Source organism: Anser anser (genome assembly GCF_964211835.1).
Source record: "Anser anser genome assembly, chromosome: 8".
NCBI lineage: Eukaryota > Metazoa > Chordata > Aves > Anseriformes > Anatidae > Anser > Anser anser.
In genome coordinates this window covers 8,773,828-8,791,712 of record NC_139728.1, presented here as the reverse complement: position 1 = coordinate 8,791,712, position 17,885 = coordinate 8,773,828, and the positions used below count along the sequence as shown (strand labels likewise).

General features: G+C 45.3%; 1 protein-coding gene across 6 annotated transcripts in view; it reads left to right on the top strand.

Annotated features, from left to right (window-relative positions):
• Positions 1-17,885, top strand: part of PACS2 (phosphofurin acidic cluster sorting protein 2) — a 72,393-nt gene that overhangs the window by 31,420 nt on the left and 23,088 nt on the right. The window contains exons 4-16 of one of the 6 annotated variants that reach the window (XM_083847643.1): positions 248-373; positions 2,689-2,851; positions 3,891-3,964; positions 4,724-4,780; positions 7,042-7,101; positions 8,290-8,447; positions 10,035-10,125; positions 11,448-11,525; positions 12,138-12,259; positions 12,987-13,119; positions 13,852-13,956; positions 15,471-15,577; positions 16,329-16,483. In XM_083847643.1, coding sequence (XP_083703769.1) covers positions 248-373; positions 2,689-2,851; positions 3,891-3,964; positions 4,724-4,780; positions 7,042-7,101; positions 8,290-8,447; positions 10,035-10,125; positions 11,448-11,525; positions 12,138-12,259; positions 12,987-13,119; positions 13,852-13,956; positions 15,471-15,577; positions 16,329-16,483 — 1,429 coding nt within the window. Of the gene's footprint in view, positions 1-247; positions 374-2,688; positions 2,852-3,890; positions 3,965-4,723; positions 4,805-7,041; positions 7,102-8,289; positions 8,448-10,034; positions 10,126-11,447; positions 11,526-12,137; positions 12,260-12,983; positions 13,120-13,851; positions 13,957-15,470; positions 15,578-16,328; positions 16,484-17,885 lie in introns of all 6 variants that reach the window. The other 5 variants (XM_083847642.1, XM_083847641.1, XM_083847639.1 and 2 more) reach the window with 5 other exon arrangements.

Here is a 17,885-nt window from a genome sequence, read left to right as displayed (position 1 = left end):
TCAGGACTGGATGAAGGGAGAGAGAAGTGCTTGGCTGGGGAAATGAAAGTCCAGAGCTGAGAGGTTCTGTCAGAGATGGCGGCCTCTTTGGGATAATGGAGGGTTGTACACTGAGGTTTAGTTCATGTAGGCACTTCTAAAAGCCCTGGGGTTAATCCCTAGGAATGGAATTGAGCCGTGAACCAGGCAGCTTGGGAGATAACGTTAAGGGACGTAATAACCTTTTGCATTGTGTTTCCAACCTCAGTACCCTCACTTCTTGAAGAGAGAAGGCAACAAGCTTCAGATCATGCTGCAGCGGCGGAAGCGGTACAAGAACCGAACGATTTTGGGCTACAAGACTCTGGCTGTTGGGTCTATCAACATGGCTGAGGTGAGCAGCATTTGTCATGATCCATGCTTACAAGGGGGGATATTTTCCCCATTCCCTTCTCTTTAAGCCCCGTGTTGTCACTTTCCTCATTGAGGAGTACCTGGATGGATTTCATATAACTGTCTTAACAACTGCAATTAGTAGTCAGAGAAAAATATTTTTAAAAGATTTTAGTATTGAGCAATAACGTTTTGTGTTTTCCAGCTAATATCTTGAGAGCTAAAGGTTTCTTGAGGCTTGCTTGTTAGCTTCCAAGATTTGTGATATTTTTTAGTCTTGTTTGGTTTTGTTTTGAGTTGGGGGGAGTCCAAATAATTTCACCCAAATGCAATGTGAATCCCCTTTGCATTCAGGACACTTCAGCATGTATTTAAATACTTGTACATTTTCTTTTTTACTGTGTTTTGCAAAAGGAACAGGAGAAAGTTTAGTTTATTTGGTTGAGTTCAACTAATGATTTGTCTCATGTTCTTAAATGTAAAAACGTTTTGTTGTTTCATATATGCAGCAACAAAACTGTTAGGGTTACTTGTGCGAGTCTTCCAACCCTAAGAAATACTAAGGTTAAAGCAACTGAGGTTTGCTCTGTTTCCCTGCGCTACTGTTTGAGAGTTCAGCATCACATAGTTTTTGTCACTTTGCTCCAAACATCCTTTGCAATTCCTGTTTGGTTGTTCTTGGTACTTTAGGTAGATTTACCTGTGCATGAGAGATAAATAATAAAATTTTTCAGGTTTACACTTAAAATTAATGCTGGAATCAAGAATGGCTAAATTATTCACTAAAGCTTTCTGAATGGCTTAGCTCCATGCTTCATTTTTTCATGCACCGTTTAATCTCTGCCGTTTGTGTTCGCGTATTTAGAGATGTGCTTAGCAGAAGCAAATTCAGTTTAACGCCAATATTTTTCATCAGACTACATTCTATCAACAACTCGTTGCCATCCAAAATAAGATAATGTTATGCTGTGGCGAGTTATTACTCTATTAAATAATTCATTATAAAGAACACTCCTTGTGTGTGAGTTAAGCTTCTCTTACACCTACAGTAAATGTTGAATTCCCCATTTGAATCAGCCAAATTCTAATTTATAGTGTTGTAGATAACGTTTTTCCTGTACCATGTTCGGTTTGTTTAAGAACTGGAAGTTAAATATTGCTGTAAGGCAGAAAATGTGTGGGCCCATTAATTAGAGCCATCAGTGAGCTTCTAAGTGTTGCGCATTTGCTGCTGCGTGTGGCTTATTTTTTTGGTCTTTCTGTAATGTCAGCTGACTGAGGTTAGAAGGTCATAAATTTTCAAAGGTTCACTTTGTTGGGAAATAGTTGCTCTCCAGCTCATCTGGAATATTTCTGAAATTGAAGACTTCAGGTAAACAAATCCTATATCCTCTTTGCAGTTTGTAGTGTAATGACCCCTAGACAGCACTGACTCATTAAAAAAAAAAGAAGTTTTTTTGTAGCAGCTGAAACAAAACAAAGCAATGAAAAGCTATCAGAGGCATGAGTCTGAGCAGAGTTTAAGAGCAGGGGGCATATGTTCCTCATCAGCTCAGGTCATTTTAAAGCCACGTGAGGAGCTGACAAGGCAGCCTGGTGTGTGGCAGAAAGCTGAGGCGCAGGCAAGTAGGGGTGGGGAAGCAATTTCTGACTCCAGTGGGGCAAGAGGAGAACCTGAACCTTAAGTTCTGGGCATAGCTCTGTGAACTGTGGGCGGCAAAGGGATGATAACTGCAAAGAAACCCACACTGAGATGTCTCTCTGCCTCCTCCATCATCTTGGTTTTTTTGTGACGCACCTCTTCATTAACCCAGGGTGGCCAGCTCCACTGAGATTCAGGTGCCAGCTCTCTGGAGCAGGAATTTTTGCTTTAGGACATTAAAGCACTTTGCTGTGTACCCCACCAAGAATTTTTGCTTTTGCTGGCTCTTCTGTTGGGCTTTAACACAGAAGTAAGTTCCTTAATTAGGTGTTCAGAAGGTTGGTAACTTGATAAGTCAAATCAGTACTGTGTTGTGGAAGCAAATACATAGTAATGAGGTAATCAAGTATCATGCTTCAAGGATGAGCTAATCAGCTGTCACACTCAGAAAAAATTTTCCTTTCTTTCCATCACTTGCATTAATAGTCAAGTAAAATCTCAACTAGCATTGCATATTGCCCGCAAGTGGGTTCTGCAGTTGCAGGGTGTTGGCTTCCTTCTGTACTTGGAAATCTGAAGTAACTCTATTAACATAAATAGCTCTCGTAGTATGCAAATGGTGCAAGTTTAAATACATTTAAATGCAGATTGGTACTGCTTGATTTCTGTCCCAGGTCATGCAGCACCCCACAGAAGGTGGCCAGGTACTAAGCCTCTTCAGTAACATCAAAGAAGCTGCAGTGAAGGTAGCAGAAATCTGGATCTTCTCCTTGTCAAGTCAGCCAATTGACCATGAAGACAGCACGATGCAGCCCAGCCAGAAAATCAAGTCTACAGGTAAGAGTACAACCACATGCTCTGAGGACTAGTGTCTTCCTAAACTAGCTGCAGTTAAACCCCACCTGGGCTTAGATGCTTCTGGGGACAAATGAGAATTGTTTTGCACAAGGTCTGTACCTGTAACTGATTGCTGCAAAGAAAACCAACTTTGCAAACCTGTTGCTGTGTAAGCAGGGAGTGTGACAGGAGTTGGGGATTGTCAAAGGTTCTTCTGCATATTATACCAGGCTTGAGCCATCCAGCAAGTTAGACGTGTGCTCTTCCAGCATTACTGGCAGGTGTGCTGAGAACCTGTAGCTTCTCACAGGGCTAACAGTGTCACATTCAGGAGATGCACGTTTAAGCTGCTCTTCCAACTTCTTTTTCCTTTGGGTGTTGTACAACAAATGTTGTTAACTTCTGTAAGACCTAGAAAGCTGCCACGTGTTTTCTGTGGGCTCTGGTCTGGTTTAAAGAGAGCAAATCCAAGTGTTGTGCACTGTGTAATAAAGTCATTGGGTTCTTACTTGTGATGATCTTCCACCTTGTTTGTAGTACCAGGCCTCTGCTCACTGCCAGAAGAGGGACCTGTTGAAGGGAGTGCATGCAGGTGCTTGCATATTGCTGCCTGAGGCCAGGCAGGACACCTAAAGTGTCACGTCAATAGAATTTAGACTCTCCTGTCATGTCTTACTTGCTTCTGTAAGCTAGTTGTACCCACTTAAGGGGAAAAATGATTTTCCTTGCGGGGAAACCTCTGTACTTGCTGCTGTCTTCCATGTGGTTCTTCCCAGGGTAAAAGGGGATGGTATTTCAAAGAGTCTTACCTGCGTGCTGGTTTGTCCTTCCTATTACATATATCTTCCTTGTTTCTCATCTCCAGGAGGTTCCCATCTCACTGGTTCAGGCACAGATAGAAAATAAACTATCAGGCCCCTTGTGTGCCCCCTTTCCTGGTTTATGACTGTTAGTGGGCTTTCTTTGCTCCTGAGTTGAGATTGTCCCCTCACATTAAAGGAGTTTCATGGGATCTCTCCCCTCTTTCCTTCCCTTTCAGACAACTATTCCGAGGAAGAGTACGAGAGCTTCTCTTCTGAGCAGGAGGCCAGTGATGATGCCGTACAGGGCCAGGTACTGTTTAGGGCATGGTTTCTCCCTGTGAGGAGTTCTTTAGAGCATGTACATTCTCAGTCTGCGCTTGAAGCTGTAAGTCTAATTCTTTAGCTAGACCATGACAGCGTGAGACTGTTACCAAGTGTTCAGCTGCAGTGGCGGAAGGAGAATGGAGGTGCACAGGATCCCGTTTCTTCCACCATATTGTGATTTATCTTATGTGTTGATTTGAGCCCCCTTTAAACACTAAAATATTGGCATTCCTGTGCATTTCTCTGCTTAATGGTCAAGGCATCAGTTGATTGCTTCTGTAATGCTGATTGGATTCCAAGAGCCCAACTAGGCCCCCAGCTGTCATTAGAGGGCCAGTGGGATCTGAGTCAGATGTTAGTCTTTAATGCCTTCTGCAAAATGAGTCCTTACAGAGAACCCCCGAGTGAGATGCATTTGAGTTTGGATGCTTCAGACTCTGGCATCACTTGCCTTCCACCTCTTGGAGGGACTGAGAGAGGAACCCACTGCAACGTGGGGCTGAGAGTGTCCTTGTTCCTTCAGTGTAGAACTAGGGCTGTTTTGCTTCTCTGTTCTGGTATTCTGGCCCTCTGCAAACCTGGCTCAATTCCTTTTCCCTCTGCCACCATAACCACAAACAATTAAAGCAAATGCTGAATGCCTGGAAGATAGAGCAGCAAGTTCATAGAGGGAACATTGTTAGCACTTAAATGCTCGTGTGTCCCCAAGCCGCAAAGGTAACAAAGGAATCCTCTTTCTGTTCAGGATTTGGATGATGATGAGTACGAGCTGGGGAAGCCCAAGAAGCAGCGGAGATCGATAGTAAGAACGACGTCCATAACCAGGGTCGGTGGAAATTAGTTTTACTAACACTGATGGGGTTTGGCCAGGATTTGCAGTGCATGTGGCTTATGGGAGCAGCAGCACTAGACACGCTGGCCCAGCAGGGAGCCTGGGGGCATGGTCACAGCATGTGAAGAGCTAGCAGAAGCTGTCAGAGCAGGGATTGGGGCAGTCCGTGGTGTGTCTGTCGTGAGTGTCCTTCGGCTGCAAGATGAGGGAGCTTCAAAAATCATATAAGCATGTGAAATTCAGCCTCATAACGAAGCCAGGGCAGAATCTGTGCTCACGTAAGACCTGAAAGCATAGCTTCAAGTGAAGGGAAGCTCTTCTGCTTGTGCTGTGCATGGGAGAGACTTGTGGAAGGGTTTCAAAATGAAGTGAAGTAGCTCAGTCAGGGGCTGGAGCTTGACGATGGACCTGAGGTGGTGCATGTGCTGTTCAGGAAAAGCAGCTGGATATTGAAGGCTTTGGTAGGTAGCATGCAGCCATCTGCCCTCTCACAGCAAGCATGTGATTGCCTGTATAACTCCAGTGTGGAGCACTGACTTGTGCTGGACTGCACTGTAATACAGCTTTCTGCCTACACAAGTGTTTGTGCATGTCTGTCATGACAATAACTCAAATCACCATAATGGGCCAGGTTTCTTTTTGGACTTAGGAGTAGGTTTGGAGTTCATTTGTACCTTCTGTGAGGCTATTTTTGAAATCTGTGTTTTGAGAAGGTCTGGAATAAACACTGTTTTGGCCTGAATCTACAATTAAAAAGATCCTCTATAGACTAGGAGTATGCTAGCTCATATGCTTGATGTCCTTAGTATTGTTTTCAGGCATTAGTGACAGCACAGGGCAAAATACACCCTGTACTTATTAAGTGAGCAACTTCTTCATAATAAGAATGACTTTCTGTCCCCGACCATTGAGCTGGTACTGAATCTCTGGTGCGTAGAGCTGGTGCAAGACCGGGTTACGTTCTGCCAGGAAATTTAACATCAGCCCAGCTCCAAACCCACCAGGGCTCTTGTCTGCCAACTGTCAAAGCATTCAGGCCAGCGAACAGTTCTTGACATGCCACCTTAGCTACTGCCTTTTGTGTGTGCTCCCTCCACAGACTGCCACGCTGGTCTGCGTGATGGACATTTTTGCTTTACATCCCGAGTCAGAGCACAGCTCGAGCATGAGAGCATGTTGGTCCTGCAAGTGCAGTGGGGACAGTTCTTTGGACAACATTTGAACCTGGTGAATTTATTTCACCTGAACTTCAGTTGTCTGGAAGGCGGCACAGCTTGCAGGATTTACGTTCAGTGGTAAAGGGCTAAGTTTGGAAGAGTGCAGTGGTGTGAAGTGTCTGAGGCCAGAGTGGTGGGACCAGTGGGACTTACAAGAAAAGCTCACGTGAGATACAGTTGAGCCAGTAGATGAACAACTTGCTGCACCAAAGAGTGGCCTGGCGCTAGCCATTTTCTCCTCCCTTTCCTCCTGACCCAGGGATGCCACTTCAGATGCCCTGAACCAGCTCTCTTGCCTGTGCCTTTCTGTGCCTTTTCCTTAGAGTGTGTGTGAGGTTGGTCAGCGACAGAGAAGGGCTGGGTAGCTCAAGATAAATCTCAGCTGTTTGGTCCTGCAAGAGAGAAATAGCTCTTGTGTGCAAGTGAGCACAAAGGCAGTGCAGCAGTTGGGTTTGTGTTATTTTGGGCTCGGTGCCTGCTGTTTCCTAGATCTGCTGGTATTGGACTTGGAAAGCATTTTTCTGATAGACAAGTGCAAAGGACAAGCCTCACAACTTTTCTGCAGTGCTACTGGTTGTACAAGCAAGCCTGTCAGGATGAACCGCAACAGGAAAAACAGTGCTGTGTTGATAGAAAATACGTCTGTTCTTTGGGTCAGTGGGTAGATGCCTGTGTTCACTCAGCAGTGTTAAGAATCAGAGAAGTTGACTCTCAAATGCTCACCAGAAATTTGCTGTCCACTGTGTGTCTAACCAAGAGTGGTGTGCCATCCATCGGGGCCAGAAGGCTTATCATAATGTTTAGTGGAGTGGAACCTTGTTGTAATGCAGGAAAGTGTCATAGGTGTGGAAAAGCTGATTTCAACATGTGTATAGCAGAGACTTGGTTTGTGGTGCCAGCAGTTTTTTGACTTGAAGCAGCAGCTAGAGCACCCGCGTCATGTGTCTGGGCTTCTTACTGGGATAAAACAGTTCACTGATGGTTTACTTACGTAAAAATGTCTTTGACTTGCAGCAACAAAACTTCAAACAGAAGGTTGTGGCATTGCTGAAGAGGTTTAAAGTGTCTGATGAGGTAAGTAATGCGTGCTGGAAGCCTTCCTGTCTGCATATTGCTCTCTTTACTGCTCAGTGTGCGCCCTGCTGTAGTCATCAGGAAGATTATCCTGTTTCCTCCTAGTTCTCTTCACTTTGTTTCCAAGTCTGCAGATGATGTGACCTGTCCTAATGTCCTGGCCTTGCATGGAAGCTCGAGGGCCAACTTTAAAATGCCATCAAATGTTTTCTAGATCAAATTTTATCAGAACCAGATTTTGATAAACACTCGTACCCATTAGTTTCAAAGACAGCTTTGAAATTATCTTTGGCTCTTTCAAAGGCAAGTAGTCTACTATGTATATTGCTTGTGAAGTTAAATTGCTGCCTGTTTGATCATCTTAATAGAACAGCCAGGCAAGACTTGAAAAACTTCGATAGGAAACACAGATCCACAGGAGAGACAGCTGTCTGGTCAGAGCTAAAAATGAAAGAGATCCAGAACCCAGGAACCTGTGTAACACTGAGTATCTGATAGAAAAACAGTTAACAGCTCACTTGGCTGTCAGTCTGCGTGCAGATTCTGTGGTTTGTGGGAAAGGGTGAGCAACTCCTCATGCTTCCTGACTCTTCCAAACAGTCCTGTAAGCTCTGCTGTTCTTCCCAAGTTAGCTCAGCAGAGTCAGCGCCCGTGTCTGAGGTCTCAGCCTGCTGTTTTTTGGAGCTGCCACTCAAAAAGCAAGCTCTGAGCTGGGTACAGTGGTGTGTCCACTCTGTATGTGGGCGGAAACCGTAGGGAAGTTTTGACATGAGATATCTGTTTTCTTCAGGTTTGCATGCATGTTGAAACCTGGACATGGATCAGCTACAGACACCTTCTGTGGACATTTTTGTCACATTTCTGCCTGCTTGGGTACTAAATATGAAATTAGGATGTATGATGGCAATTTTTTCAGTGAAACCCAAAACAGATTACTCAATTGAGAGCCCTGTAATTCTGTACTTGTTCTAAGAATACTGGGACTCCATTAGGGGCTTTCTGAAGGCTTTGTTTACAGAATAGGGTTGAGCAGTGAACATACCCCATGGTTAATAACTTGTTCAAAGATACCTAGGCCAGGAGGTAAGTATTGCTTACACAGGCACTGACAAACTTCATCTCCAAACTTTATGGGCTCTGTTTGACTGCTAGCAGAGTCAGCCATGCCTGCTTTTCTCCTGCACATAGGTTCTGGATTCCGAGCAGGACCCAGCAGAGCACGTCCCAGAGGTGGAGGAGGACTTGGACCTCCTGTATGACACGCTGGACATAGAGAACCCCAGTGACAGCGGGCCAGAGATGGAAGATGACGACAGTGTCTTGAGCACTCCAAAGCCAAAGTTAAAGTAAGTGTGGGGTGGCTGATGCTGGGGCAGACGCCTGCAGAGCAGTCAGTTTGAGAAACTGCTTGGGGCTCAATCTCCTGAGAGCTGAGACTGAAGAGGGACAGTGTGCAGTGTCAGCACAGATTAGATGGTGTTTCTATTCTCACCCCTCCACCCTGTTCCCACCCTCCCTTGACCTGGTGTCAGAGCAGCAGTATATGTTAGGATAACTTGATAATTGCTCGTGAGTTGGGTGTGAGGTGTCTAATTTCCCTTCTTATATTTTTCCTCATTCCCTTTGCAAATATTCTGCCTGCCTGCCACCTGAGCGCAGGGGTAGGAACTGCTGACAGGGACACAGTGGAAATAAACTTCACATAGATGTTCTGAAGAGGTGGTAGAAACAGGCAAGAAATCTGGTGCTATGGCAGAAGAAGGGTTGGAAGCTGCAGAAGCAGTAGTAGTGATAGACAAGGCGGTCTTTCTGGGAAAGCTGATAAGATCCTATGTGGAAAGAAAGTCTTTGCAGGGATTAAGGAAGTAGAACTGCAGGAAACAAAGGAGTTTTTCAGGGCCTAAGGGTGACTGACTGCAGCAGAAGTAGGTACGCCCAAGCCTGTTCTGAGCTAGCTTTCATAGGTGCTGATGTATGGCAGCACAGTGGAGCTGAGCTATGGATCGCTTCTCGTTGGTCCTGGGGAGATGCTTTCTGGCTTCCTCTGTCCAGTTCTTGCATTCATATAATGAAAAGAATGTGATAAATGTTGATGCTTGTAGGCATTATTTCTTTCCTGAAAAAAAAAAAAAAAAAAATCAGTTCCTTGAATTGTAATTGAGTCTTGAAGCCTGCTGTGATGATCTGCCTTTTTACATGGAAGCACAATCTGATTGTATGTGCTACCTTATCTTCTTGAGCAAATGTGTAATTGGATCCTAGGGCCGGCAGCCAAGTCCAGATGCAAGCTGGAAATAAAATGCACATGAGCACCAAGAGTCACTTATCCACAGGAGTGGAGAATGGGTGGGGGGCAGTAATTCTCCTTCACTTGCTGTCTTTCAGTCAAGAGCTAGACCTTGTCTGGAATGCCGTGTAGTTCAATCAGCGTTTGCAAAGCTGAAACAAAAGCTGCAGTGTGAAACTCTGCACCTGGTGCTTGGGGTAGTAAAGGCACAACTGCTCGTGGGGGGTGAATGTGCGTCCTGTTCTGCTCTGTGAAAATGCTGGGCCCGTGGGCCCATCCCAGATTTTATGGAAGTAAAAACTTCTGTTTGGTGTGTCGCGTGAGAGCATGCAGGCATTCCTTGTAAGCACTTTATAAATATGATCCGGTGGGTGACAGCTGACACGTTGGAGCCGTTACATGGAGGTCAGTCAGTCAGTGCCAGGGCTAGACAGGACTCCTTGGACTTTCAGGCTTCTCTTGCTGTCCTGGAGACCTTTCCTCCCCTTCCTTTCACTCACAGGATCAAAAGTAGCTTGTAAATTTTACTGGAAGTGTAGAGGAGTGGTAAGACACCTTGGGAACAGTCACATTTCTTTGCTGAGAACATAGTGGACTTTCTCTGTTAATTTTCTTAATAAAAACTGTTTTTGCTTTCCTTATTCAGACCTTATTTTGAAGGACTGTCACACTCCAGCTCTCAGACAGAAATTGGTAGCATCCACAGCATCAAGAGCCAGAGAGAGCCATCAAGTCCTGTAAGTCGTCTCAAGAAGGTTATCTGTCTGCGGTTAACGTAGCAGCCTCAAGGTCTTGTCTGTCCATCTGCATTCCCTTTGAAATTAAAGTGCTCTGACCACACGGTGCTAACCTGTCGTGTTCATCCTTGATACCTGCGCTATCTCTATTTACATGTGTAAATTAAAGCACCCTCTCTGACCTCCTCCAAAGACTTGGATGCAGAGACATGAATATTCTGCCAAGAAAGAGTGATTTTATTTTATTTTTTTTAACAGAAGTTAAGTGTTAAGTCAACATCTTCAGTTTATGTATTGAATGCTTGCTAATGGTATGAATATCTCCACGTTTTCAATGCACTTGCAGTAGCCAGGATGGGAGATGTTGCCTGCGAGCTTTAGGGATTCCCTGACCCTGCTTGGAGGAAGCTTTACCACACTGATGTCAGGTTGCTTTTCCTGGTGGCTGGGAGTGAATGCCGAAGTGAATGCTGCTCACCCTTTTCCATCTCCTGTTGGATGGGAGTACTAGGCACAGCGAATTATCAGCCCCAATTCTGGGGGACTTTCTTGCCTCTGTGTACACTGTACGGTGTAAAGTACGTCTCTTAGTGTAGTAATGGATCTGTCTGAGGGTTGTAGGCACTGAGTATCTAAGACTGAGGGAAGGGGGGGAGCTGGAGCACCTCCTGTCACAGCACTAATGAGCAGCCTTGATGGGAGCGAGTGGGCTCAGGGGCTGGACTTGCCTTGTCTGTGTCCAGGAGCTCCAGAACAGAGTCTCCAGTGGAGGCCTTGCCCCGAGCACCTTCCCTTGGTCTCACAAGCTGTCATATTCGTGAGATACGTGTGTTTCTTATCTGTGATCATTGCCTGTGTCATCCCTTGTCTGATCCGGCTCTGTGTTGTCAAGAGCAGTGCCAGGCCTTGGCATCGCTGGGAGGCTGCCGAGTGTGAAGACGCCAAGGCTGGTTCTGTGAAGCAGCTGCAGGGCAGTCTGTGCTGGTTGATGCCTAACCGTGTCTGGTACCACAGCTGCAGAACCGCGGCAGGAGGCCTTGCAGGGCCTGGGTCCTTTTGGATTGACACCAGATCTTCTTACAGGCTTTTGTTACCCAATTTTTAAATGCGACCGTTGCATTAAATCTCTGTTAGCAGGATTCAGCTGCTGCCTTGCCATGTCCCACGCTAACACATACAGTTCTGATGTGAACAGAAGCACTCACGGCTGTGCTGCAGAGCTGTGCAGTATTTAAACTGTGGCTTTTGAACAGCCTCATCCAGACAGCATGGGTGAAAAATTGTGCTTCTGTCATACCTTCTAATGGTTTTCTCTTCTCAAGCAGGTAGAAGTGCCTGAAAAGTCAAAGACTCTCGGAACCAAACATCCAGGCGACAGTATTTCCGACACTGTATCTTTCGTAAGTTGAAAACTCACTTGTTAACATTCCTCCTGGCAGTTTGGTTGTCGACTGCGAGCTGCGTTCTGTGGCACGTGTCTACCTGTTCATATAGCAGCATATACAACACAACTGATGTAGACAATGTTACCTGCAGTGAAGATAATGCTGAGCTCTGCTCCTGACCTCTGTTGTTGGAAGTTATTGTCTTTCAGCCTTTTGAAATTAAAATGCTTTACATGGCCTTCTTTTTAAACAGCCTTTCTCTTGGTTTGAGGAAGGCTGGCCTAAAGTATGCCACTGAGCACGTGTATCATCCTGGAAAGTATGGGCTCCTGCGTTAATGTCAGGCAGAACTACTACTTCCAGCTGAATTGGCAGAAATCAAGCTGGTCCTGGGGGAAAAAAAAATCCGAAAGGTCAAGTTGCTCTGCTGAAGGCATGCTATTTGTACATTTCTCCAATGTATTTCTCTCTCAACAAGACAGTATTGACTTGTCCCCTTTGGCCATGAGTAGCGTGTCTGGAAGGGACAGGCTGCATGTAGCCCAGCCAGGTGTCCCTCCTGCTAGCCCTTGTGGTAGTCACAGAGAGGGAAGGGTTTGTTCCTGACTTGGTTCTGTGTGTTTGCAGGAGTCCAGCCAGCAAACTGAGGTTCAAGAAGCTGAGCTTCCCACGCCAGATGTGTTTGTTGAGAAGCTCCCGCCCAGCGGGAAGATCACCAAGACGGAGTCCCTCATTATCCCATCCACCAGGTAGAGCAGTGACACAGCATTGCACCTGCTGCAGGGCTGCTTGGGAGGACGTGGACAGCCTGCTAGCATTTGTTCAGTATGGCCTTTAGGCATCGACCCCAAGGAGCCCATCCTTGTGTTCAGGCACTTGAGAGGTGGGCCTTGGGCACTTGATAAATGAATACCAAGAACCCTGAAAAGGAATATTGCCCTGATGTTGCTCAGGGATGTTTACTCTGGGGCTGCATTCTCAAAGATACTGTTGTTAAGTCAGATGATGCAGATTTTGGCCATAAAGATGGTTGTCAAGTCTAAGTTCCCTAATAAGGAAGGACTTCGACAACCGCACCATATAATTTCTTCGGTTATTTGCAGGCAAATAGAGGCTCTTCTGAAGAGGTATTTCTGTGCTGCTTTTGGGGGCATTTCTGCAGTTTGTGTGGCTGGTTCTTGTTACACTGGAGCGGTGATTAGCATGGTGGTGGTGTGCGTCTTGGTGTGGAAGTCTGCCTGTGACTCTGAGAACACGATGACAACATTCTGTATAGCTGACCCATGTGCTTTATAGCTTCTGAACCGTCAGAAGCAGAATTAACAGGTCTCAGGCTAGCTCAGATTTACATGTGTGAATCTCCAGTGCCTAGGGTCTCATTGCTGAGGTTGCCAGATGGAGTTGATCTAGGAGTTCGGGGATTAATTTTGCTCAGTCATGAGCCAGGTCTAGAATGAAAGCACCTCTCTCTAGCAGGTCTGAAGGGAAGCAGACAGGACGCCGGGGAAGAAGCACGTCTCTGAAGGAGAGGCAGCCAGTGAGGCCACAGAACGAGAGAGCGAACAGTCTGGATAATGAACGATCTCCAGACACCCGGCACCACTTACAGGTGTGAAAAATATTTCTCTGTCTCCAGTCAGTCATGGCTTTTGTGTTCTCCATCTGTCTCCTGTGGTCCCTTTCCTTCTGGCCCAAGTGTTGTCCCTGCTGGAAAGGAACAGGACCTCACAGCTCCAGGAAGGAGGAAATTTGCTTCTTGGCTGATAATTGTACCTTCCATGCTGTCTGCTGGGCTTTGTCAGCTTGTTGCCAGCCATAAATTGAAAACACTGGAACAGACTGTTGTGATGAGGAACAAATAGGGATGTCTTGAGGAATTACTTCTTTGAAATAAGGGAAATTACTCATTTGAAATAAGGGAAGTTGCAAAAGGGGACTGATTTATGCAAAATGTCTCTGTGCCATGCTTTTGTTAACTGCAGGACTCAGTTAATTCCCTCCTTGACAGAGATAGTTGCTGGTTTCTGTAAATCCAGAATTCTTTGAGCTACTGTTAGTTGGTATAAAGTGACTTAAGAAAAATGCACTGTGGAAGGAGTGATGGCTGACAAAACCTAGGTGGCTGATAAAGGAGCCTGCAGAATATTGCAGTGCTGAAGAAGCTGACCAATGTCACTGCCAGCAATCTGTGTGTCCGCTAGCATGTGTTGCTGATGGAGTGACCAAGAACTGGCCAGCCCATGCAGAGCCATCTCTCTCAAACTGCAGGAGTTGGAGCTGCTGGTATGAGGATTAAAGCTGATATCTTCTGTTGCTCTGTTCTCTGTGTCTTCATTTCCAGATCCCCAGGAAAACGGTGTATGACCAACTAAATCACATCCTGGTTTCTGACGACCAGCTGCCAGAAAACATTATTCTTGTCAATACTTCTGATTGGCAAGGCCAGGTAAATGCAGGAGACGTTATCTGAAGCACTGTTCTTCCTTGGGAATTGACCTTTACCACGAACCAAGTAGGTTCTGCTGCTTGATTGAAGAGCAGTGGTGGTGGTTCATGGGAGTGGCAGCATATTGAAGGTTCATTGCCTACAGATAAAGAGTTTCACCAAGAGATGCTATGGATTTTGTAAAGCTTTGTCAGCTCAATCCTTTCCCAGAGATTTCCTCTGTTCTCTGGAAGGCCATTTCTTCTGGTTAGCAGCACAACAGGTATGGCTAGAACCTTGCACTCTAGAGCTTGCTTCTCCTCTATGGTAGGCAGGGATAAAGGAAGCAGAGAGGACACATCTGTGGTTTGGACTGATATTGCTGGGCACTGGTGATGTCCACAGGAGAAAATACTTCAGCTCATTGCTATTGCCTTGCACGTATTTCTGTTGATTCTTGTCTGCAGACGTGTTAACATGTTTTCTTAGTGTGTGATACTTGTGATAAGGAGAACTCTGAGCACTCCTCTCTTGTACTGGCAATGTGGGGTCATTTGCTATGCGTTTGGGTTGGGGGTCAGAAGAAATTTTGCTCCTTTCTGAACCTCAGTCTGAGACAGCAATAAAATATATAGAGAAGAGGCACATAAATGAGTAATGGTTGACTGTGGGCTGTAGAACTTGTGCCAGGTTTGTGGAGTTAGGTTGGCTGATCTTGCTCTCTGCTTCTAGTAGAACTGGGGTCTCAGTGTCTGAGAAATCAAAAATACCAGTTGAGTTACTGATTCCAAGTCACTCTAAACACAGAAGAGGGAGAAATGCCATCTAGAGATGGAGAGAAAGCTGTGCAGATTTCTTCCAGCAGTGTATACAGCATCAGATGAGATGATGATGGCATTGGCTAGGGTGTGCGAATTAGCGGTGCAGAATTTGAAAGCATGAGATAACTGCGGACACTCGTCAACGTTTTATCCATATGTACTTTAGGTGTATGTTAACTTTTTTCCCTTTGAGCTGCATGGAGGGGGAAAGGTCCAACACAAGGAATGTGTGTTGGTAGCACTATTTTTTTGTTGTTGTTTTGGTATTCGAGGGTAGGCAAAATATTAGAATATTGTGTTTGTCAAGTCCTTTTAAATCAGAGAGCACTGCATGTGCAGTTCTGCAGGCAGGTAAGTAGAGAGCATCTTCTCTTACCCGGAGCTGTCTGCTAGGCAAACAGCCTTCTGCTGCTGCCCTGCTCCCTGTGGCCATGAGAACTGCTGGTCTAGTCTCGTCATTGCCAGAAATGCCATGTTTTGGATGTAGTGTTCGTGTTTGTGAAGCAGTGGTTCCATCTTTGTAGAGGAAAAGCTTTTCTATGGCTGACGCACAAGGAGAAGGTGTCTGGGAAACAGCTGCATTGCCTACGCATTGGACATGGGGAGAGTGCCCACACTTTGCTGTGACAATACATAGGAGGCTGGGGGGAAATGAGATTTTCATGTGGCAAACTGTAGCAAAAATGACTTTAACGTGTTCTGTTCTCTCCTCAGTACCTATCGGATGTCTTACAAAAGCATACCTTGCCAGTGGTCTGCACGTGCTCCTCAGCTGATATTCAGGCAGCTTTCAGTACTATTGTATCCAGGATACAGCGATAGTAAGTGACCGCTTTGCTTGTTTCGGTTGGTGAGCCTCCCACAGAAAGGAGGGCTGGCAGTCCTCAGCTCTAAAAGCCTCTCAGCTCCTGTGCCCCAGTGCTCGGGGAGTTTTCCATCCAACAGTGGGGGAATACTTCTCCCTCGTTTGGACTCCTCCTCGGACTGAAGTCCGAGTTGTGTGGTTCTTCAGTACTTGCCAGCCCTGCAAAGTTGTTGCTGTTCTGCCACGTGTGTGAGGACACGAGTCTCTCTTCACTGACAGCACTGATTTTAAGAGATTGTACTTCAGAGGCTGCCTCCTATGTCAGATCTAATAACCAGTAAAACATGTGAAGATAATAGGTTTTAAAACAATTTTTCTTTTTTTTTTTTCTTCCCTTAAATTAATTCCCAGGTAAGGTCCTCGATTCCTTGAGGCATTTCCCAGCTATGTATTGAGGGCTGTAGGTATGTTCCGACACAGCTGTTAGTTGCAATAGGTACATCCCAACATAGATTGTTGAGTACAGCCCTTTATAAACTATCAAAATTTGTGAAAAAAAAAAAAGCAAGAAGACCAATTAAGAAAGTACTGAACAATGTTGCATTCTATTAACAATGTTTTAAGCTGCTGATAATCATTGTGATATTGCCTTGTGTGTTGAACGAGCTCTCTTCTGCCTTGGTTGTTATTAACCCATTTTTTTGACTTGTTCTGAAATAGTTGGTTGGAAGCACAATTATGAACATGTTCCCTCTTTTTCTGTCTAGCTGTAACTGCAATTCTCAGCCTCCAAACCCCATTAAAATTGCAGTGGCCGGAGCCCAGAATTACCTCAGTGCTGTATTGAGGCTCTTTGTAGAGCAGCTGTCTCACAAAACCCCAGACTGGCTCGGCTACATGAGATTTTTGATCATCCCTCTAGGTAAATAAGGAACAATTTTTCTTCATAGAAAGATGAATGGGTTAAATGTGATGTGTTCCCTTAGCAGTAGCCCTCATGAAAGCTTTGGCCAGGTATATGGTTGTTAAATGAGGCAAATCTCATGCTGGCATAGCGTTGCTTAATGCTTGCACTGCTCTTGTGTGAGTGAATTTCATCTTTATTCTTGATGTCAAAGTCTGCTTGTAAACCTTTTGCCTAATGTAAGGCGTTGAGTCCTTTCTCCCATAGGGGCAGGCTCATATATACCTTATTATCATGGTACAGTGAATGCACAGAATAATGTTCTAGAATCTCTTGCCCTGGCTGAAATCTTTAATTCATTGGGCGCTGTGTTTCCCAAAGCAATAACTGTTCAGGCCTTTCTGAGGCTGACACAGAAAATGTTTATTATGTAGGGGGATAGAGATGAAAAATGTTAAAAGGCTCTGAAACTGCTGAGAGTTTAAATTATTCAAATTACATGTATCTTTTGACCTTTCCTTCACGTGCTCTTCTCCTCGGTTTCTTTCCTCAGTTTTCCAGCATCTTATCTCTGCCCTTCCAACAGCTCAGCAAGCCTGCCTGGCTGGGAAGTAACCCAGCTTGGATCTCTTGTGTCCAGGGAAGTGGTGTGCACTGATAACAGCATCAGGGGTCTCGTTGTCACAGTCAAAAATGTGAGGAATGCTGGAGCAGAGAGGCCTGGGCAGCCAGGCAGTCACTGGTGCTTGTGGGCAGGGGCATCTGGGCAATGTTGGTGCCATAAGTGTGTGATGCCAGAAGTTGGTCTAGTCCGAGGCTTGGCTTCAGTGAGTGTGAACAGGGCACTTAGGTGACACAGGCAGCAGTAACCTTGAAAAGTGATTTTTCCAGTCTTCCAGGCTTGGGACCAGCTGATGGCATTTGCTGCAGGAGTCAGAAGCTGCTGCCCAGCACCCTGAGCAGTGGATATAAGGCTGTTGATTTGGTGGTGAGATTTGCAGAAGTCAAGTGAAAAAGACAGGAGCCCTGGATCCTTCTGTAAGGAAGGCATTTAGTTTCCAAAGCGGTTGGCAGAAATAGGAGAGAGAACCTTGTAGGGGATAGAAACACAGGAAAGAAAGATTTCTGCAGGCTTCAGTTTGCTTTGAATGAGAGTCTGTGTGGCTGAGGATTTTGGTCCTCACGTGCTGCCTGTCTCTCAGCCTTCAAAAAAGAGTTTTCTGTCCTTCAGTCTTTAATGGTCTGAAAATACCGTCTTTTGGAAAGTAATACGCAAGATTTAGCTAGTGTTTTGGGGTTTTGTTGTGTTTATTTTTTTAACCTTAAAACTTCGGTAATTTAAAAAAGAATAAAGCACTTTAAATTGATAATGGAACTGTGAATGTTTCTTGAATGTGCTTTAAATATAGAAACTTCTCTT